This window comes from Poecile atricapillus, chromosome 2 (genome assembly GCF_030490865.1).
Source record: "Poecile atricapillus isolate bPoeAtr1 chromosome 2, bPoeAtr1.hap1, whole genome shotgun sequence".
In the NCBI taxonomy this organism is placed as follows: Eukaryota; Metazoa; Chordata; class Aves; order Passeriformes; family Paridae; genus Poecile; species Poecile atricapillus.
The window spans coordinates 132,357,657-132,381,036 of NC_081250.1; the positions used below are offsets into that span (position 1 = coordinate 132,357,657).

Consider the following 23,380-nt stretch of genomic DNA (forward strand, 5'->3'; position numbering starts at 1 on the left):
ATAAGCCTTTCCATGGGAAACCAGACAAAGAAAGATCCTCATCTTTCCTTTCAATCATTTCTTAACGTTTGATAGTGTAGATATAATAGAACTTGAATTGCTTGTTAGGTATTTACTATTACTGGAATTTCTTGGGGTTTATAGGAAGTGTTAGTAATTCAATTTTGAAAGCTTTACTGAAGGAATTCTTAAAATTCCTTCTAAGTTTACATGAGGTATTTCTGAACCACTATTAAATACCTTCTACATAAAACTGAACAAAGGACAAGGCTTTAAATTTAGACACATCCCTATTTTATTTGGACCAGCTGATGCCAGACAAACAGATATCTTTATTTGAAGTTTTATTTTAAGTTAATAAAGTTTCTACTGAAAAGTTCCAGTGTAGCAGAATACGACCTGTACTTAGTAAAATGAATACAGTCACTGATTTTTGTTCTTAAAGTCCAACTAGAATGCATAGTTAGATTCCTGCTAAAATGAGCTGTTGGAATGCAAAAACCTGGCAAATGTGAGAGAAGTCTGGCTGGTGAGAAATCAGTGGATTATCTGAAGTATTTGAATTAGTAGGTCACTATTTCTGCTCAGTGAACTGAATGATTATCGTTTATTCATGCCTACTATGAAATATATGACTGATGATTAATTTGGGAAGATGAATGAAATTAAATAGATGCTAAATAGTTTAAGTAAAATACTTGAAGGAATAAAAATATCAGGAATTTAAATCTGGTGCACATTTACCTAGGGTTCCTGAAAATACTAAGATTTTTATAAATGGGCTTTAGTTCTTGGATTATTTAGAAGGAGAGTGTCCAGGCACAGGTGATTTATAGAAAGTTTTAAATGTCTGGACAGTTACATATCTATATAAAAAAATAATTTTTATGAGTTTTGTCAGCCAGTAAAATGTTGAACATTTTTGTTATGGTGGCATCATTTCTTCAGTTCACTCTGTGGATTTCAGAAACGTGAGTAACTCAAAGCCAATATAGTATATCAAACATTCTTTCTGTATGAAGAAATTCCATGTTGAGAGAGAACAAATGGTTGTTTATTGTTAGATTTTATTTATAAGACTAAGGAACTTTCTGTGTATTTTTAAAAAGGCAGACTACTAGGCAGAATTCCACATTTATCAGAACTTAATGCAGATCCAAAAACTGAAATTCTTACTTCATGGTATAAATTGTATTTAGAATGGTAAGTGATACTAAGATAAATTCAGGCGTGGATTTTTAGATATGAACACACAAATATCACATTTTTGTAATTACTAATCTAGTAGCTCAGTTTGGCCTCTGAATGGCTGGTTTTGATTTGTACAAAAGCGTCAGTCCTCTTTTATTTATGTTCCCAGAACTAAATAGGTATTTTTTGCCAGAAGTAGTGCAGCAATCATTAGGAATTTGGTGGGAGAAAATGCTGACCATAGACATTCCCTAGCCAACATACACTTTCACACAGAAAGATCCTTTCTTGTTGCACAACATTAATATCACATTTGTCTTTGTTTATTGACATATGTTAAAAGCCTCTGTGTTTTAACTCTTATTCTGCTATTAACTCATTGGGTGAGCACACAAATGCAGTCACTGCACCTCTCTGCTGCCATTTCACTGCATGTAAGGGACTTGCTCTTATGAGTTGTCAGGGAGTGTGTCACTCAAGTTATTATCTTGATAAAATAATATATTGTCTGCACTGTTAATAAAGTAGAATGCAAAAATGCTTCAAGGCCAGTAAAGAAATCATTTATGCAAAGACTATTCAGTATGCTGGCAAATATGTCACATATTTTCATAAGCTTAAAAGGACTTCCTGGTCATTTAAGTACTGCTTTTATTCTCAAACATTCTGATGGAGAGTGTAAACTTCAAAAAGTAATTAACATAGTCTCTTTTTAGAAAATGAATAGTTCAAGTATCATTCATCCAGGAATGGGACTGTGGGGAATAATTTTTCTTATGACACCTCAAAAATAAAACGTGAATATTAGTGAAAGACTTCTGAAGGGTACTGATGGTTCAGAAAATATTGATAAATGCAGGTTTGAGCTTCTCAAAACAGAGAAGCTTTAATTAACTTTGAAATTGAATGGTGGGAAAAGTAGTGCATTAGGATTGAAAGTATTTTAAAAATAATTCCTTTGTGCTTTTGCAATTCCTTGTGTTTGAAAAATATTTTATTTTTGAATCACTGAACATAATTGTTTAATGGATGTGTATTACATTGGGAACACAATTTCTTTGGCTGTCATACATATTTATACAAAAATGTGGATGATTTGTAATGCCTTCAAATATCTTTATAATTACATATGCTCCATTCTGTTTTGTTGCAAGTATAAAAATACAGAGACTTGTGAGGAAAATTGGAAGACAAACATATGGACAAACAAGCTTTTATAAACAAGCTTTTATGCAATAAGTTTCACTGAATTTTTGCTTCTATATAGTATTATACACAAACCCAAAAACATTTACAGAAAATTACAGGTTTTTAGAAGGTGATGGCTGTTTGGGGTTTAATTAGGGGGTAGTTTTGGGGATTTTTACATACGAAGAAAACAATTCATCTTCTGTTAAATATATATATATATATATATATATATATATATATATATATATATATGCCATTTTGATTTTTTAGAGGTTGTTTAAAGTTTGAATTTTCTCCTCCATGGAATTTTGATCTCATTTCTAATCCTTTAGACCCCCTTGATTAGTTCCTCAGGGTGTTGGGAATTTCCTGCAAACACCTTAGTATTTTTGGGTTTATTTTTTCATGGAAAGACATACCTAACTCATGAAACTGAGTACGTTTCATGTTAAGGAAATGTTAAGGAAATCCCAGTGAGTACTTTGATTCCATCCAGACCGCTTCCAATTTTAGTGGAGGAAAAATCTTCCTAGAAAAAGAGCGATGTAGTAGGACAACACTTTCCTTTAATTTCTTCTTTTCTTCAATGTTTTTTGCTGTCATGGCCTCTTGGTAACTGTGGGCAGTCTGGAAAAGCATTTTCCTCAGTGTGGCTCCCTTCCGGATTGTGAGAAGATGTATGACAGATGATGTGATGTTGGAAGGAAAGCTTACCCAGCCTGTTGAGGTCATGGGACAGAAACATTCTGAGTAGGGTCATGAGATGTGATGGAGGAGAGAGTCCTGCTGCCTGCCTGGCTGGCTGTGGACCTGTCCTGAAGGAGGAGTGCGCTGGGCTTTTGGACATCATTGAAAGTGTGGATTTGGCGGCAGCAGGATAACCTTTTCCAGCGAGAAAGAAGCTGCTGCCTTCTTATTGCATGAGGGATTTGAGGCACACTGTGGAACAGGAAAAATGAGTCTCTCTTGTTCCAGAGAGATTGAGACCTGTGTGCCACACAGAAATCAGGAATAAGGTACCTCCCTTCTGTTATTTGCTACCTCTAAGGCGAGAGGAAAGCATGCGGCCATCAGTGCCTGCAGATTATCAATATTCTTCAGCTCAGTAGTGGAAGTCTCTGATGTGTGGGTTTTTCTGCACTGATTTAATTGAGGAAATATCCATTTGTCCCAAATCACACCTCAGAAGTTTCCTTTGCCCTTTTCTAATTTCTTAAGTCACTGAATATTAATAGCACAGAATAGTGTCATTTTCACAAAGCTTCTTTTCATTTTCAAAATTTATTTTCTGGGTCAAAGTCCTAAAAAAAAATCATTCCCAGTAAGCTAAAAATCACAAAGAAGGAGATATTTGTCTATATAAGAAAGACACCTTTAACTGGAATTTATACCTGTAGGTCTTGCTTGGTGGCATCTCTTACAAACTGAGTAATTTAATGATTAATTTTGCAGAACTTGGAACTCCCTCTGTACTTTAACGAGAAATTGAGAAAGGAGTTATTCGATGAGGCGTTTTTTTAAATTTTTTTTAAGTCTGTTCATTACCAATGTGTTCTGAAATTGGCAAGTGTGGCAGCTTATGTGTGATTGATGTGGTGCATATGTTTGCAAAAGCACCAATTAAACAATAAGGAACAAAAGATAAGAGTAGGAGCATTTTATCTTCCTGTAGACTGTTTTTTTTTTCTTAAAATTCAACTGGTATAACCTGAAGCAGTCCCCACTCTGGTGGGCTTTTTTTTCCCCTCATCAGTTTGGAAGTGTTTCATACAAACCATATTTTCTATCTAGCTATTGCTGACTGGCACCTGGGTTGAACACAAGACTGATGACATTGCCAGGAAATGTTTTGAGGTTTTCAGTTCAGTAGTAGCTAAGTAGCATAATTATTTTAGGGAATTACTTTCTTACTGAGTCTGATGAGGTTGATCCAGTCTGCATGTTTACTGTAGCAGACTAGCCAAACACACATGGTAGCCACACCTGACAGTGTCTTAGCAGTGCCTTGTCATCTCCTGATCTCCTTACGTGATAGGGAATTAAGACACTTCTTTCCCAGCATCCCTTCAGGCAAAATTCTGGGATTTACAGTGCAGGGGAAAAAAAAAAAAAAAGTACTTCTTTCTTCTTTTCAGGAGTTACTTTGCTTGTTTCTTCTTTCTACTCTGATAGACTTTTTATTGATTTTCTGTTTTCCATGGTTTATGGTTGAATGGTTCTTTATCTGTCTGTTGGGTTTTGAGACTTCTGTTTTTTGTTCTCTTTGTTGAGCTTGAGGGGTTATAGCAAAGCTTCTTTTTATTGTGGGTATTCCTGGAATTTTGCAAATTTTAATTATATGTAAATGAAGAAAAAGAGGAGGTACGTCAGTCAGTTAATTTTATTTTTAATTCACAGAATGTTGTTTTTGGCTATTCTGCTAATTGTGAGAGAATTAGCACTGTTTGTTTTCCTACAAATAAAATATGGGAGATTGGAACAAAACCTAGCTTTAAATCCCACTCACGAGGGACGCAGTTGTTAAGTGATACAGGATGTTGATGGTCCCTGCTGAATGCATTGTAGAGTATGTAGGTTTTACACTGTATTTATCTACTCATCCTAACTGAAGCATCCTACCTGTGGAATTCCCAGAGTCTCACTGTGACTTTGTATGCCATTCTCACCCTTACCCACACTTGTTTTCCAGAGTTCTGTGCTTCACTGACTCTTATTTTAATATTTCTTGGTACTCAAGCTGTTCCTGATTCTTACCTTGTAGTGTATGTGTAGTGTAGGGCCTGACTACACAGAAGACTGCACAGAAGATGGTCTGAATTGAGGTGGGGTAATAAATTAAAGGAGAACAGCTATTCCTTGATTAATCTCTTTGTTTTAACTTAATCCATTCATAAACTGGATGGAAGACATACTTCATGGTATAAAGCTGTCCATGTGAGATGTTAAAAAACAGCTATTGCACGCTGCTTCTCCAGATGGACAATTTACATGTTTGTCTCTCCAGAACAGCCGACAACAAACAATCCTGAAATGTCACACTTTTTACACTGCCATGATGCAGTTTTCATTTCATATCCTTCTAACATATCCATAATTAGAGCCAGGAATCTCTGAGAGAACTAATTACACTGCAGCCATAAAAATCCTCTTTTACTCTTTGACCACCTCTCTTTCTAAATCTTTAGATTCTCCATCAGTTTAATGAAGCGAACATTTTGTTTTAAGATGATTAGAAATACTATTTGTTGAGGGATTTTTCCTGATAACATTATTGATCATTGATGGGGAAAATGCCACTAATTAATTCATCCAGTGACATTAGCATTGCATTCTCTTGGCAGAAGTTCACCACTTAGGTGTTTCACTTTTAAATATGCATGTTTCATTGCATACTGAAGAACCAGTGATGCATATCAAGGACCATGTATTTTTTGCTTTCCTTAGTTCAGTTGATAGCATAATTTTGTCTTAAGAAGTTTTCTGTAATTTTTATGCCACAGATTTCTCCTAGCTGTAAAATTGGTAGATATAATTTGTCACACAATGATTTCAAGTCAGTTTAAATTTAAGTCATGAAGTCTTTATAATTTATTCCTGCAGTTTTGTCAGCTCAACATCATGTAGGCCAAACCTAGGAATGTAAATTAGCTGACAATAGTTCTGTGGGTATCCCAAAACACAAGGAGGAGGATATTCTGTAAAACATGTCAGAGGGAACTATGCACCACTCACAGTCCTCATTTGAAGTTCTAGTGTGCTTATATTTAATTTAATGCTTCTAAAACCTTTTCATGTTCACGTTATTAAATAACTAACAGTTTAAGGAAATGTCTCTTTTTATTAGAAAACATTGAATTTTGCTGAAATATTTCATACTTTATTATCTTAAAATTTGACAAAGTAAGAAAACAGTTTAATTTTTATGCCTTTTTTTGGAAGCATATGCAAATTTTTTGAGGGAATTTTTCAGAGAAAACAAATTAAAGGCTGTTATTTAATGTGGTCTGTCATTTCTTACAATGTTAGAAAGGTGAAACCTTTAGATGACACTGGCAGCAATGTATATGAAAACCTCTTGGATTTCAATTGCATCATCAAATAGGTTATCGCACTTTGAAAACTGTCTTAATTTGTTGAAGTCAAACATTCTTCATAATATTTTCTTAGCAGTTCATGTTGAAAAAGTTGGAAAATTTAATTTTATTGTGCTGTATTTCTCACAAAGCTTAACTGGTGTAGTTGTATTGAGAAGTTTAATACAGACACATTGTTATTGAGTGCATAGTGAGATATACACAGTGAGAGACTCAGAACATAAAGTAATTGTTTTTCTTTGCTATCAGTAAGTATATTATTTACTTAGATACTCTTTTCATGACATTTTTTGTTTGCATTAGAATCTCGTCCTTTGTCACTCCCTGTGAAAACCGTGCTGAACTCATCTGAAAGCTGCAGAAGTCCTGAGGAAAGAATGAAAGAATTTATTGGAATAGTGTGGAATGCAGTTAAGTGCCTTACACTTCAGGTAAGATGAAAAGGAAGTGAAAAAACCCCTATGTGTTTCCAAACTTTATGATACTTTTTATGCATCCTAGTGCTTTTTATTAGAGGGGTTCTAAAGGAGCTCACAAGTTTTATTGCTTTATTTCAGTAGTTTCTGAGAGAATAAAAAATAAAATAAGATTATGGGTAAATTAAGCAAAGAATACTTTGGTTTTAAAATGTTAGGCTTTGAAATACAGTTTTGTATTTAAAGGGAAAGATCCTTCAAAAATCATATTAATAAAAATTGCTTGTCACACTTTTCTGTATTATAAACACTGCAGTTAGATTTGAAGAATGTTTCTTTTCTAAAACTATTTGAGGAAATTGTGTATGATAAATATTTTCTGGAGGTGTATGATTCAATTGCTGTTGTTACACAGTGAAGGCTCAGCAGCTTGGTCACCTGCTTTTTCAAGAAGGACAACTAGATGGCTGCTGGGATTAAAGCATGCTCTAGATTGTAGCTGCTGATCAGTAAAGGCAGAGTTTTGTGTAGCAGTATACATGCCATGTTAGGAGTCCAATTTAGAATTATTATAACCTTTGCCTTTTAAAGGCATTCATTCTATCAGTATTTTATGATCAGTATTTTATGGTACACCAGGATATCATAGCAGTTTTTCTTTTTTAATTAAAAAAAATCATCAAAAACTGCCTAAAAAAGTCTTAATTACAACTTTTGGAAAGTTTTTTTTGTCATTACTACAGAAAGTAATTACTGAATGCTTATTCTTTCTTCCTGTCAAGAAATATATTTACTTATATACAGGCTTATCCCAAAATATGTGTCTTGTCTTTTATGTGTGACTCCTCTTTCATGTAAAAATTACTTAAAATTCACACTTTAGAAAGTTTAAAAGTTCAGGTTTTGCCTGAGCAAGAACTTGAGAATTGTCACCTGATTGCAGAGCATAGTGAAGTTGAGGAGATGCTTTCCATTAAATCTATTTAGTTTTCAGCCTTCTCTTTCATCATTGTTTCATGAGTATTTTGCTTGTTTCCCTTTCTTTCTTAATGTTCTCTCCACTGCAGATTAAAATGTCTAGATAAGATAGAGAATTTGTAATCTATTTGAAGGAAGCAGTGTATTTTTTTATGTGTCTGGGTGGTACTTACTCAGTGAGACTCCCTATATAAATGCAGCTTACAGTTTGAGTCATAATAAAAGTGATAATATAATAATGACAACGAAGAAGAGCTGGGTCCTTTATAAGGGGGGAAAACTGAATCAGGACCATAATACTCTGCTCATACATTTTTCATGGTATGCTTTTTTGTGAGCAACCAGCAAATTGAGTTTCTTTTGAGGAATGAGTAAAATACCAACCATGAAGTTTGTGTGTTACTAGATAAGAAAAAAAGGTAGCGTTTCTTTCTGTGGAGATGAAAACTGATGACAGTTGATGGCAGGGGTTGACTCAAAGTGTAATTCTTTAATACCTTGCTGCTCTCACTTAACATACAGAATAGGGATCGTACTGGCAGAGGATTTTTTGTATTGGGTACTTTTGCTGGTGATTGAGGTTCTAGATTTATTTACTTTTTACAGGGTTATTTCTTTTGTAGAGTACTCATGCTTTCTATTTTCATCACTATGACTATTAAATTATATTTTTAGTTTTTATCCATGTTGAAATTAAACACCCCTATGCATTCATACAGTAGCTTACATGCTTTGTTTCATCCTTATGCTTTAATTATGCTTTGTAAGGTATTTGCCAGTATCTTCTCAGAAGTTTATTACATGTTACCAGAGAAACATTTCAGCAGACTCTAAGGAAGCACTGCAGGAAAGTTTGACAATGTGCTTCCATACAAATGTGCAAGTTATTCCTTGTGAAATATGAAGGATTTATAGATCTATTTGCTGGTTTTTTTACTTCTATTAGTAGTCCCTCTGTCTAATTTATTTAAATATGGTTTCAAGACACAAATGCCAAATATATAGCTTTGTTTCTTTTAGTACCAGCCCAAATGGGAAATTTGTGCAAGGCAATGTATAGAGGATAAGAAAATGAGTATCATGACTCTGTATTTCAAATCAAGTGCATTGTATTTATTTTATTATACATAATGTACATTTTATTAAACATATATAATTATATTTAAATTACAAGTTCATACAGATTTTCTGTATTATTATTTGGCATGAAAAAGGAAAATTTCTAGAATAATTTGTCTGGTTAAATGCTGGAGCATTTTGACCCTGTGGCTTTTTTCCTAAAGCTAATTTTCATGTTCCTGGATCTTTTGGTTACACGATCGTAGAACAGAAAAGTCTGTAGTTGTCGTCAGATAAAACTGAACTTCATAACTTAAAATCATCAAAGGATTATTCTTTTAGTGGAAGTTAGAGTAAGTAAATGTGTTTGGAACCAAAGTAACTGGAAAGTTTATTTTGGATCCAAAGCTGGTACTTGCTTAGCCCTAGCTCTGGCTTGCTTCTGATAGAATATTACATGAAGGTTTTATGCTTTGGAGTTGTGGTAACCTATTAGTATTTAAGTGAAAAGACTTTCATATTTAATTATAAAATGTTGGTTTATTATTTAGTTGTTTTAGGATTTTATATGCAGCCTTGAAGTCTTTTTGGCAGTTACACTGTGTATGAGAGTAATACTCATTTTTCACATGTTCTTCATACTAATAGTTGCTAAAATTGTGAAGCAGTATAAACACAATTATTTTTAATTGGCTGTTAATGCTGAATTCCATTGAGAACAATGAAGGATCTGTATTAAACGTAAATTAATTAATGAGTAATGTAACAAGTGCCAAGTACATAAGAATGTAATTGTTACATATAAAACTTAGGTATGTCACATGCCTTTAAATATCCCCAAATTTGTTTGAAAAAAATAAATCCTTTTCCTGAAACCACTGAAAAAATTATTTTTTTTAACGCACATAACTTGTAAAAATTTTTGACAAGGTGAAACATAGAAAGACAAGAAAAGGAGGGACAGATTTGATAAGATTTTTGTTCTTTGAACTGTGTCATTATCCGGGTGTCAGGAAGAGATTCTGTGATTTGTAATTTAGCAGTTACAGCTCTCAGCAGTTATTTGGCAACTATGAGATAGGATTATTTCTTAAGTTGGTTACTTACCACAAACCAATAAAAATTTGTGGTTTTGATAACTAAATAAAACCTTTTTAAAATATTTAAAAGCTTTATTAGGAAATAATAGGAATACTGTGAAGCACAATACACTGTGGTCAAAGAAAATGTATCTGATCCTTATTATGGTCATTTTTATGTACAGGTAGCCTGCTCTCTTAGTTCTTTTACTTATGGGTTCTGCTTTCCATTTACAACATTTTTACTTTTGTCTACCTTCAGAACAAGCATTTCTGTTCTGCCTTTTAAAATTGTAACAAACACTACATGTCTGGCTCAGCTGCAGATGGTCTAAATGGTAGAATGAATTTGGATGTTGGAGGCTGGGCTATGGTCTTACAATACTGATCACACCAGAACCTGCACATGAGATGTGTAAGCAGTGGTTTTTGCAGCTTGGGGGTCATTGCAAGATGATATTCTGTACCAGAAAAACACGTTACCTTTCTGCTGAGAACATATGAGGGTTGATGACTAATTCAGAGAGAGGCATCTTCCCTGGACAGACACCCTTATTCAAGCATCACCTTGTAGAAAATCTTCAGTGCCTCTGATTTATGTAGCTGTAAAATGTGAGCTATGAAAGGGAATCTTCTTATGTTATCACTACCATGAAAAGCTGTAAAGACTTGAACAACTTGCCCCTCTTCATTGCACTTTTGGGGAGTCACTTTGTTTTCTTCCCTCCAACACTCCTCAGTTAGCAAGACCTAATTTTTTGGCAGTATTTATTTCACTCTTCTCTCTAGTGAACAACATTATTTTTTATAAAATAAGAATTAAAAATACTCCAGTAACTTAATACTTTCCTTTTTATACAAGAGTCATTGGACATTTTGAGGCTTATATGTTTGTAAAAGTGTAGTGCACAGAGTTATGCTTTGCTTAATGTTTTAGAAGGGGCAATACTGCTTGCTTCACTGGTTTATCATTAGTGCATGTTATTTAGCATGTATAGGCCTTGACATGATAGAAATGGAAATAGGGAGTGATCCTGTTTAAAGAATGTAATAATTCGTTCTCTTTAACACATGAATGTGTTCAGTATTGGCAAACGAACATGTTGCTACCAAAACTGAAATCAGATCCTTGAAACAGAAAGGATGTTGCCATGGAAAAATGAAGTAACACTCAGTGCAGCTGCGAAGCATTAATGAATAGGATATTTTTTTAAAAGATCATTTGTGTTTGGTGTGGCTTGGAGGGTCCCAACCAGATGGTTTCCATGAACAGGATCTGACCCCCAGCTTGAGGACTTCTTACTGGCAGATTACTTCATTTTCTTTCCCTTGGATTGTCAGATCCTTACATTAATGCAAGATTTACTGCTGCAGATTTATATTCAGTTACATAAATCAGTCACATCTTACATTAAATTCACGATTTTAGGCACACAGTTTAATAGTTATTTAAAAAGTGTAAAAAGATTTATATGATAGCTTTAATATATGCTATATATTAAATGTATTGATGTAGTTTAATTTTAAGAATTTGGATTACATGCATTTTGAAACACTTTCCGATTGGTGAAGCAATCTGTAGTACACATTCTCACTTTTGTCCAGCATATAATTCCATCATCTTAGGTGCACTCTTCCATTCCTTCACTGGAATTTGTGAATAGGCAAATTTCCGGATTCTGTGAATTAAACGTGCACAAATTCCACTGAAGTTGATAGCTGTGAATCTGCCTCCAAGAAATTCAACAGGTGCAACTCAGTTTTGCACTTACTGGGCCCTTGTGCATTCAAGTTGGTAATTTCTTGTGTGATTATAATGATTGCATAATTCTCTCTAAAATATGGCCTTTGGCTATTGATTCATTGTGTTTGCCTTTGAAATCCTGCAGTAATGTTTTGCATAATTTGTTAGTCATATAAAACTTTAAATGAAGCACAGGTAAGCCAACCATATCTGTAAGCAATTCTGTAGTATTACATACTGTCAATTTTTAGCGAATCCAGATTTAGGATCCTGCTGACTGTGCCAATTTATCATGAATGAGTGATTTAGAGTAACTTAAATAATCATTAGAAAAGGCATTAGCAAAGGTGATTTTAATATGAATTCCTGAAGGTGTAACTTGGTGAAGTTCAATAGCAAGGTTCACCCTATCTTGTACTACATGGTTGAAACATACAAGGGAAAAAAGAATTGGAATTAATCTGGCATTATTTACATGGAGGCCAAAGATGGAAAAGGATAAGGTAAACCAAATGCTGAGTCATGCAGACCGGACCTGCTTGCTTGCCAAATCTCTGATGTGGCTTAGGTGCAGCTGGATCTGATCTGGACAACCGTTTTTATCTAAGAGAAGAAATACAAAGAGTAAGGAAATCCTTCCATTGAGTTATGAGGTTCAGAGTAGATCCCCTTGCTTTCTAAACTCCTGATGGAGCTTAGGTCCAATCGTAGTCTCAGACTTTGACTCCTGATGGAGTTTAGGTCCAGTCTTATTCTCAGACTTTGACAACATTCTGTCTAAAGGAATTACCTACATGGATTTCATTAGTATTAATTTAGCATGCTGTCAGCAGCTTACTGAGGATCTATTGCAGTTAAGGGATCTCTCTGCCTTGGACTTCAGAAGGAACACTCAGTCTCAGATGAGGAATCCCAAACACTGTAAGGCATCCCAGCTCAAGGGGAGAGTCACTGGTGTGCAGTCCAGTTGCAATTTAGGGAATGCTTGAATTGAACTCGTCCAGACATCTGTTGTTAGTAGAAGGACCTCTCTGCCTCTCAGAACAACCTTGAAAGGTGTCCCTCCAGCTCAAGGAGAGATCACGGCCGTGCAGCCACCCTGCCTGGCAGGGAGAGCTCAAAGGCAGTTCACTTAGGCTGTCATTGGCTTGTAGTCAAATTGCATGCAATGGGAAGGGTGTGCAAGAGACTCCTTGTACCCACAGCTTTCTTTGTTCCTTGATAACTAAGTCTTGGAAAAAACACATTCAAGTGTTACTCACGTGATCAGGCATGATGCCTGTTGAGTCAGGCTGCTCTTTGTGGGTTTCCTGGAGTTCTTGACCAGACTACAGCTTGGCCTTCACCTCATTTGGAGTTACTGAGCTACTGCTGGTCTGGTTAAGGGGTCGAGTGTATCCATCACACATATGGAGACCTGATGCTACTGTTTAAAGCCCACCAAAATTCATGGTCCAACTCCCATTCAGTTGTTTGAAAATGAATAACAAAGAGCTGCTTGTGTGAAAAAGGAATTTCCATCAGGAATTTAAAGAGGTGAAACTGTTGTGATTCTGCTTCAGTATTCTTGGTATGGCAAAGTAAAATAAACCTAATGTGATAGGAAGAACTTTTCTTCAGTACAAAGCTGTACTAAACTGTAAAAGAAGTGCAAAAACTCTACCGAGTTTGGAGATCTCTTCTTGAGAGTGCTTTGTAAGAGATGTTGTATAGATCCTGCTGCTGGTAATGTGGTGAAGTATAGTATCTCTTCAAATTGGTGGAATTTTTAGATTATTATTACCACATGGTTTGTATATCCAGGCAGCATTTGATGTTAATTGTCATAGATGTGTATTTATATACATATATATATGTGTGTGTGTGAAGAATGGGTGATTTTTTATAAACTGTTTACTCAGCAAATGCATGGATAAAGCAATAGTTATACTGATCATAAGTTCTTTTGTCATCTATTTATCATTATCCCACAATGGCTTGACCTGCAACCTGTTACTAATAGACCAGAAAACGATCTAATGTGTCACTGTAAAAATCTTTGCAAATTGACACAAAGACTAATTTGCCATTAAAAAATCCAAATCTGTTACATCTGTAACAATACACCCTAGCTTTTCATTCAGTATAAATAAAGTATACTCGGCAACCTTGGATCAATAAACTACTTATCAAAGATGTAATTAGCTTCATTTTACAACTCAAACAGTTCTCAATCCAGAAACAAACACAGACTTCATGAACCAATGTATTTATTTTTGCAAAATACTACTTATAGTTTTCTGCAGTGAATTCTTGTCAGTTTTTCTAAGCAAAAGGGTACAAAAATGCTGAAGTAAAGATGAATATCTGTGTACTCACTAGGCTGGCAAAGTACTTAGAGTGCTATGGAATTCCAGCTCTATTAAAAATCACTATTGTGGTCTTGAAGGTCTAATACACTTTGGGGGAGAGTATGAAGTACAAATCTTGGTTATTGCTTTTAAGCTCTGCTATCTTTAACTAGAGTGTTATGTAAGTTTGCAGCAAACAAATGTTTTTATCACAGCTACAAATAATATCTTGTCCAACAATTTGTGTGCTAGGCTTTCCAAGCAATGTGAAGAAATGAACTGAATCATAGCTTGTATTTGCTTAAAAAAGTGTTCAAGTGTGCAGGCTGTTGGAACCTTTTGATATCCAGGTGCCAGAATGTTATTTTTAAGAGCCAAGGAAGACTAACAGTCCACAGCTTATATCACCTCTGAGTTAACAAGTTGTGATGAGTTGAGTTCTTGGTTTGGGCTGGCTCAGCCTATCTAGAAGCTCCTAAGAAGATGGCAAAAATGGTCAGACATGTTCCAGGGTAACAACATTGAAAATAAAGAACAAAAAATGTTATTTCTTATGAAACTATATGTGCTGCTTTTGATTTGCACTGAAAAGTGGATAAAAGCTGTATTAACTTTGTCAACTATACTACTGTCTCTCTTTGTTTATGTATACACCTCTCCATTTGTTTAAAAATCAGTTTTTCTCTAAAGATTGTGTTTTTCATAGTTTTTCTAGCTATCACCTTTTTTGTACATGCTCATTGTGTTGCTTATTAAGTAAAGGCAGAATTTTCCCTGAATACTTCTTTATAGAAAGTAACAGCATATAAAATGTTGGCTAGTCCTAGAGACTTAGCTATTGCTAACAAAAGCTAATGAATGGCAAAAAGTGGAGGGCTTTCTCATTCAGAACATTTTCTGACTCAATTGCACTTATAAAAAGCTGTTGAAACGTAGATCTATGTGTGTTCACTTTACATGGCAATACCTTTCTGTTGAATTTACACAGAATTTCTCCCCTCCCATAATCATAATTCATGAGCATATATTATTTTCCAGCATTTTGCGTCATCCCTTCTCTTAATTCAACTAGAAGTTATTTATATTTTCAGTCAACTGTGATGGATGAATAACTTCAGTTTTTGTACCAATATGAATACTCCACAGTGAGGGGGGAAAATAATCTATTTCTGAGAATCTTTCTTTGCTTTGTTTTTTCAGCTTGAAGTGCAGTCTTGTTGTGTATTCCTTCCAAACGACAGCCTGCCTTCTCCAAGTACTATTGTGTCAGGTGACATTCCTGGGACTGTGCGAAACTGGTACCATGGGCAGGCCAGTATGCCTGGCACACTTGTTGTCTGCTTGCCCCAGATAAAGGTTATGAGTGCTGGACACAAACACATGGAACCATTGCAAGAAATCCCATTTGTTGTGCTGAGACCCATCCTGGAAGAAGGTAATGTGATAAACTCAAAAAACCTTACTCTTTAGTTTCCATTTCTAACTGTCATGAAAATTATCTTCATTTTATCTTGGAAGCTTCTGATTTTGTATTGCTTTTTTAGCAGAATGCTGTTATATATTATTGATGTCTAGAAATACTACCTATGAGGTTGGCCTCATGGAAATCAATATGGAACTTATCATCAAAAAGCTAGTTCTATGATGTTTTGTACATTTGAAAGTAAAATAATTTTTTACCTTAATTGGTTTTGTTATTAAAGTTATTTTGTAGCCAATGATCTTGACACAACAGGAAGTGACAGTAAATTGGAAATTCCAAGGCAGGTTAGGAAAAACTTCTCATCCCACCAAGGTCGTGGATGTACCATTCAGACTGGACATTAGATAAACATTCTTTACTTAGAGGGTGGTTGGTCACTGGAACAAGCTTCCCAGGAAAGTGATCATGACTCTAAGTCTGTCAGAGTTCTGGACACATCTGTACAATGCTTTATGTCATAATAAATATGTCATATATATAATATAATAATATATAATATAATTAATATAACAAATAATAATATAATCATAATAAATAATCATATGTCATATGTTTTAATCTTAGGTAGTCACTGCAAGGAGCAGGGAGTTGCACTCGGTGATCCTTATGGGTCCCTCCCGACTTAAGATATTCTATGATTCAGTGTAAAATGAGAAAAGAAAGAAGTATAGCAAACTGTCAAAAGAAAAGAATGAGACTTTAATGGTCATCCTGATAGACAACAGTTGTGTTCTGTGTTGTGACTTAGGAATTGTAGCAGGGGTTTTTTAGAGTTTTGAAGAAAAAAATTGTAAAGGTTGAGGAAAAGTACCGTAGTTCTTATTTGAAAAGCGAATATTTGATAGGGATTTCAGTTTTAGACCAGCTTGAGGGAAGAATCAGCTTTTAACATTGTGCAACTGATCCAGAAATGAATGGAGAAGATTAGCTGAAAAAGGACCTAGTAAGTGAAAACAAGTTGCTTATGTTCAGTATTTTTATCGTGTTTTGGTTTTTTGAATAAAACCTTTAGAAATTATCAGAATAAATGGTAAATAGACTTGAAGAATTGTTCTGAAGAAATACTGATGTAAAGATCTTGTTCCATATATATATATATATAGATAAGAAAAAATGTGTACTGGAAATAGGTGAGGCAAATATTCTGAGTTATCTTGAGCTTTGGGTTCCAGGTTTATTTTAATGACTTCCATGAGAGCTAGGCTCACAAGCAAGTTTTGTATTCCATGGAAATGTCAGTATTTGTGGTTTAACCCCATCCAGCAGCTCTGGCTGCACACAGTCCCTCACTCCTCCACACTGGTGGAATGGAGAAGTGAGTCAGGAGGTCAAAAGTGAGAAAGCTTAGGGGTTGAGATAAAGAGAGCTTAAAAAATAAAGTGAAAGCAAAATAAAAATTTGATTTGCTACTTCCTTTCAGTAGGCAGGTGATCCAGCCATTCTGTTTGGCTAATTTCTTTGGTTATTTGGTGTCAGCTGACCAGGCTGTCTCCCTTTCCAACTGCTTGTGCACCCCCAGTTTACTTGCTGGTGGAGCAGTGTGAGAGGCAGGAAACACTTTAAGCACTGTTCAGCAATAATTAGAGCATACCCATATTATCCACAGTGTTAAGCACAAATCTAGAAGAGCACCATACCAACTACTATAAAGAAAGTTAAGTCTATCCCAGACAAAACCAGGGCATTGATGTACAGTTAGTTCATTGTTATATTCTTAAACTGTATTATTGAGAAAGAATGTATCACTGTTTTGTGTATTCATTCTAAGATGAAGAGAGGGAGATGCAGCAATTGTTCCATTACTTTTGTGACAGCATTTTCTGAGAAAATTTTTCTGTTTTCTGCATACTTACTGCTCAAATACAAACAGTTTAAAGGGTATGAAAAATTAAGTCAAAATCACATTCAAGAGCTAGTCTTGCTCCAGCCATCAGAAATTTGTTTGGATTTATAACATTGTGTTTCTTCTCCCTTTGGTCTTATGTTGGACTCTTCTCCTTTCTGTATTTTACCTTAACTGATGGCAACAGAAATAAAATTGTAGTTTTTAGTATTGAAAGTCATACTAGAGATGTTGCCAAGTGGAAAGAAAAAAAAATTTAAAAGAAAGAGAGAAAGGTTGTATGTGTTTTCCCTAATAATTTTTAGTAGGAATGATCTTGTTTGCTAATCATAGTGACAGATAGAAGATAAATTTAATGTAAGTCTTTTGTTTGTTTTAAACTGATGATGTAATTTAAACCATTTATGAAAGTAAGAAGTCATTTGAGTTTTGTCAGACCCAGATTTGAAGGAAAGAGCCTAGTGAGAGAAGAGAATCCCCCTGGTTGGGATAAATAGCCTATGGTAAGGAATTTATTTGTGTGTGGCTTTCTGCTCTGGGAATAATGCCAAACAGAAGTTCTCACAATCTTGATATTTTTGATTCTCTAATGGAGCCATTGCCTTCTCCCATGCCAAGACTTCCTCTTGAACAGATTATTTCAAAGCTTTTTCACAGCTTTAAAGTCACCTTCATTGTTTCTTCCCCTGTAGAGGTAAATAATTTTTATGGACTTGTATTGTGAAGTCTCTTAATTTGATTCTGTCTTTGAACAAGACTTCAGGGACAGTCTGTCATTCTTCAGACACGTTACCGTCTCTCAGAAATTGTATTTGTACATATGTATTAAAACTGTGCTTTCCTGATAACCATTTTTTTGATAATTCCTTCTTTTATAAAGAAGATATAAATAAAAGGCTTTTCCACAAGGATGTGTTGTTACTTTTAAGAAAGCTGTGTATACACTGATAAACTTTTCTTATTACATGAAAGACTGAAAGAGGACAAAAAGGAAACATGTTCTTATTGTCATTTGGGAATATTTCAGCCTACTCCGATACTTACTGTCCTCAAGATGTCAACATACTGTAAAAATAGCTTATACACTATCCCACAATCAGGTCTTTCCATTTGTTTACAGAGTTTTGCTGCATCTCTCAGGTAAGTCTAGTTTGTAGGAATGCTTAAAAGAACATTTTAAGTACTTTTACAGTACTTTTATTCACAAACGTAATGTAGCTCAGTCATACAAAATAATTAATCCATAAATGGATTTATCTATGTAAGGAATGAAATATTCCTTTGAACTTCTGTTGAATAAGAAATGCAATGAAGTGAGGTACTCAATTGCATTAAGTATTATCTTAAGAGTGCAGATTAATCAGAGAGATCCATGAGGTAGTATTAAGTTAAGATGTTAAAGTGGAATCACAGAATCATAGAGCCTGGAAGACCAGGTTGGAAATGACCTTGAATGATCACCTGGTCCAAACTTGCATGGCAAAGGGACTCAGGATGACATTATCCAGCACCCTGCTTGTTTGTTCCTGAAAGACTGCACATCTCTAAGGAGGCTGTTCTGGTTAATGATTGTTCTTACTATAAAAACTTCCTTATATCAATATTAAATCTCTCCCAGTGCAACTTGTACCTGTTGCCCCTTATCTGTTTTGGCACCTTTTGAAGAGGGAGATCTCTGTCCTATTTGTAGCTGCCCTTTCTGTAAAATAGTTACTAAGAAGAGCAGAACTGAAATGTTTAGAGAAGTGTTTACAGTGAGTTGTGACTTTCTGTGCACATCTACCTTCAAATATTTGACAATTCACCTGTATAATCTCCAAGTTCAAAACCTGTAGTGATAGGGTAAAATGTGGTAAATATAGTTGGACACCAAATGTTGTTATGGTCAGAACTTCTGGACTGCTAAGTGGTCTTCCAAAAATCTGAACTCTTTTAACAGGAAAACAAGTTGAAGACATGAAGGGAACTTTTACATAAGTAAAGCTCTGTTTTAGAGTAATAATGAAAATTTTTAGTATTGATGAAATCCTCCTGTTTTTAGAAGTTTATATTTTGAATTATTTTAGTTACTGATTTTTTAGTAGTATTAATTAATTATTAATGTAATAATGTTCCTCTTCAGGTCATAGTAGTAAATTTTATTAATTCATCTTTGTAGCAATGTTTGCTTATGTCAGGCACAGTAAGATACAGATCTTTAGGTAAGACACAGTAAAATACTTTTAGAAAGTATTATTCAAACTATCTTAAAATTGTTGTTGATATTGCTGCTAATCATATTCACATTTTCAGGTGGATAGCCATATACTGACAGTCATTTGAATCACTGTATTCCAAATATTTAAATGTGAAAGATGGCTTTTGTTTGTGAAATAAGACAGATTCACTTCACAGAATTTTTTAACATATGTTGAAACTCAATAATCTGTTGATAAGTGACTTGCAGGGAAATAGGAGATAAGCGCCATATAGGTTTCAACCTGAAAACAGCAGTTAAATGTTTAAAGTAGGAGGATTTTGGCCTTCTTACAAGTTATCATCCTGTGTTAGATTTTTAAAAATGTTTACCTTTAAATTTACAGAAATTATTTTCTCAGTTATTATATTTGAGATAAATATTTGCCATTAAAATAGTGTGCTGTTTGATAGTGGGATTTGTGTACAGCCTTAAAGATCATCTATTTTTAGCCACCCTGCCAAGTGCAGGGACACTTTTCACCAGTTACTTTTAGACCAGGTAGCTCAGAGCTGTGAGCACTTTCTGGAGTGGAGTATCCACAACTTTTCTTTGTAGCCTTTTCCAGCGTCTTGCTCTCATAGTGAATAATTTCTTCTTTATATCTAATCTAAATCTACCTTATTTTGGTTTATTTTGACCTTAGATTCAGTGTCATCATCTGTACTTGTCATGTCATGTACTTAATTTACCTGGTATGAGAATGGCTTGTAAAATTAGTTCTCATGTTTGAGAAGCTGGGATCATGCAGACATAGAACTACTTTCCTCTTGCATGACTGAGAGGAAGTACAATTGACCTTACATGTAGTGACTGCGGTATCTTTTTTTTAAACATTGCACGACCCATAAGAATGAGGACTTTAGAAATACATGTAAAGACCCTGCAGTGTGGGTACAGAAAGGGAAATGAAAACAGACTAGTCAGGTTGCTTTTTAAGGACTGCAAGGGATACTACTAGTAAGCCTGGGAGTAGATCTCAGAGCCCCTGCATGATAAAGCTTTCAGGATCTCTCTCCTACCATTACTGATTTTAAACAAAGAAGATTTCTCTTTTGTAGAACTGTCAGCATTGTACACACAACATTGTGTACAAATACAACAGCTGCAATCTGTTTTTTAAAATTAAAATAAGTACTTCATAAAAATGAGAGCAAACATAACAATTATTAGTAGTTAAGTACATTTATCAGTATTGTATGTCATGCATATGGGAAGTCTTATTATAAGCATTGGTGATTAACTCTAGCAAAGAAGCAAAGTGCATCAATAAGTACCAGAGAGAATGGCTTCCACATATCAATTTTTTTTATTTATACATTGGAAAAAAAATTTTAAAATTCTGTAAGAAATTAGACTTTTTTTGCAAGTAGCAGATAAATGATAAATGCCAGTTCTTTGAAAATTGTGTGATGGTTGGGTCAGTCAACTGCCAGATACCTGAAAGTGGTAGTTATAAATTCAAGAAGTTATCAAAGCAGTTGAAATAGTTTTATTAATAAATTTTCAAATACAAATCAGTGATGGTGCTCTACAAAATCAAAAATAAGGATTTAGGATAGTAGTAGATCAGGAATTAACCAGAATCTTCAACCACAATAGGTGTCTTTCATGTGTATATTTTATAATCTTGGCATAATAGATGTTGGGTGTGGAATAGTTCCACTGAAGGCATTTACAGTTTTCCCAATTTACTTAAAATATTTCAGAATTTCATCATTTAGGTGACAAAATAATAGTATACATAGATGAGAATGTTCGATGTAGAGAAAATTCTGCTAAATGTGGCACTAACTTTTCCTTTCTACCAAGAAATCATTATTTAAATTATGGGCAAATCCTATAAGCAGTGTTGCTTTTGATGTTTAGACTGTTTGGGTTATTTTTTTTAATAGTTTCATGAAACAAATTTGCAAATGAATGAAGGCACTGTTCTTTTGGAAAACAAATAAGACATAGGTACAAAACAAAACAAGGATTTATCAGATGCACAGTTGCAGTAAAGTGCTAGAACAGGCACATAGTATATATGGAGCTGAAGAAGAGGTAATTAGAGGGAATTTTATAGCTGTAAATTCACTGTATCTTTACTACAGTGTTTTTTAAATGTACTGTGGTTTCTGTAAATTGATAAAATTTTATCATTGTTTTCCTTTTGAGGTACATATTGTGTGCACTCCAGTAGAGCTACCACCGATTTTTTCTTTGGATATTCTTTCTTTTTAATCTATGAAATATTAAAGATGTTAATTTACTGTGGTGGTCACAGGGAAAACCAAAGTTCATATATAATAATTAGAAACACGTCATTGGAGTTGACTTTGCATTTGAATTTTTTCCATGTATCACAATTATTTTATGTATTACTTGGCTGACTGAACTTCGAAAAAAGCACAAATTAACTACTTCTAAACTTTTGATCTGAGAACGTTTTCAAAATATTTTCAAGTTACTTTGAACTGAATTCTTTAGTATGTAATAACTTCAAAATAAACTATTGAAGTTTTCAGTTTGTTCTTAGGATGAGACACAGAATTTTCGGATACATACTTTTGACTAAATAAATGTATTGCTGAAGCCACCTGTGAAGAAAAAATAGAAGTCTCACTAAAATAATATGGACTATGGAATATTGGAATGAACCTTTCTTTTCATTTCAAAACCCTTCTAATTTCTTTAAATGATCACAGTTAACAGTTGGTGCTGTTTCTTCGTGTTGTGATTTCTCAGCAGGACAGTACTGACTGTAGGTCACACCAGGCAGCAAACACACTCTTCATATATTTAAAAACACTGAATTTTTTTTATTGTCCCATGAGACCCCAAGGAGCCCAGCCCAGTGTACCTTTGTCTACCATTTTCTCTTCCGATTCTCAAGACTGGCTCCCATGCATCTGAGGCAGTACATTAATTTGGACTCTTTTTATCCATGACTTAAGCCAAAATTTTGAAAAATAAAACCTCATACTAAATAAATTTCTGAGTTTTCCAATGGGAAGGAGAACTTTTCTCCTCTTTCTCCTTCTCTGTTCTCCCTGCAAAGATGAAGACTGCTTCAGGCATGCCTGAAGGTTTGTGGATGCTCACGAGCCTGCTGTGTCTGGATCTGGCACTGCATCCAGCTGCTTTTACGTTACTTCATATTGGGACAGGCAGTTTATCTTGGTGGACTGAAAATTTACATGCTGGGCACAGACTCTCTGTTGCTCAAGTTGTGACAAAAGGGCATAACTTCCTCAGTAGGAAATCTGACAAGACTATTTAAAGAAAACAAAACTGAACAAAAGAACCCCAAAGGCCCCCTGAAATACTGTTATGTTCTTATATCTCTGAAAAGCAAACACCTGTATCTGTTTCAGGTAAAATTAGAATTATCCACGTATCTTTCAGTGCCTTATTTCCCTCACTTCTACTGAGTATTCTTTGAGTTTTGGTTCAGTGTTTCTCTCAGAGCCTAATTTTTTTTCTCTGGGACCTGGCTATCATATGTGAGATTGTATTTGGTTTACATGGCAAGGTTTTGGTAGTGAGGTGGACTGCAGGACTGATTTCTGTGAGAGCATTCCAGAAGCTTTCCTCATGTCCCACAGAGCCAGTTCCAACCAGTGCCAGATGGACTTTTCCAAGCTGAGTCTGTTCTGACCATGAACAGTAACAGGTGAATTATTTCTCCCTGTCTTCCAGCCCTTTGTTGTATTTTCTCTCCTAGTCCAGCTGACTAAGGGGAGTGATAGCA

At 34.7% G+C, this 23,380-nt stretch overlaps 1 protein-coding gene across 4 annotated transcripts in view; it reads left to right on the forward strand.

Annotated features, from left to right (window-relative positions):
* Positions 1–23,380, forward strand: part of VPS13B (vacuolar protein sorting 13 homolog B) — a 429,143-nt gene that overhangs the window by 210,049 nt on the left and 195,714 nt on the right. For all 4 annotated transcript variants that reach the window (XM_058833661.1, XM_058833660.1, XM_058833663.1 and 1 more), the window contains exons 22-23: positions 6,780–6,907; positions 15,283–15,517. In XM_058833661.1, coding sequence (XP_058689644.1) covers positions 6,780–6,907; positions 15,283–15,517 — 363 coding nt within the window. The remainder of the gene's footprint in view (positions 1–6,779; positions 6,908–15,282; positions 15,518–23,380) is intronic.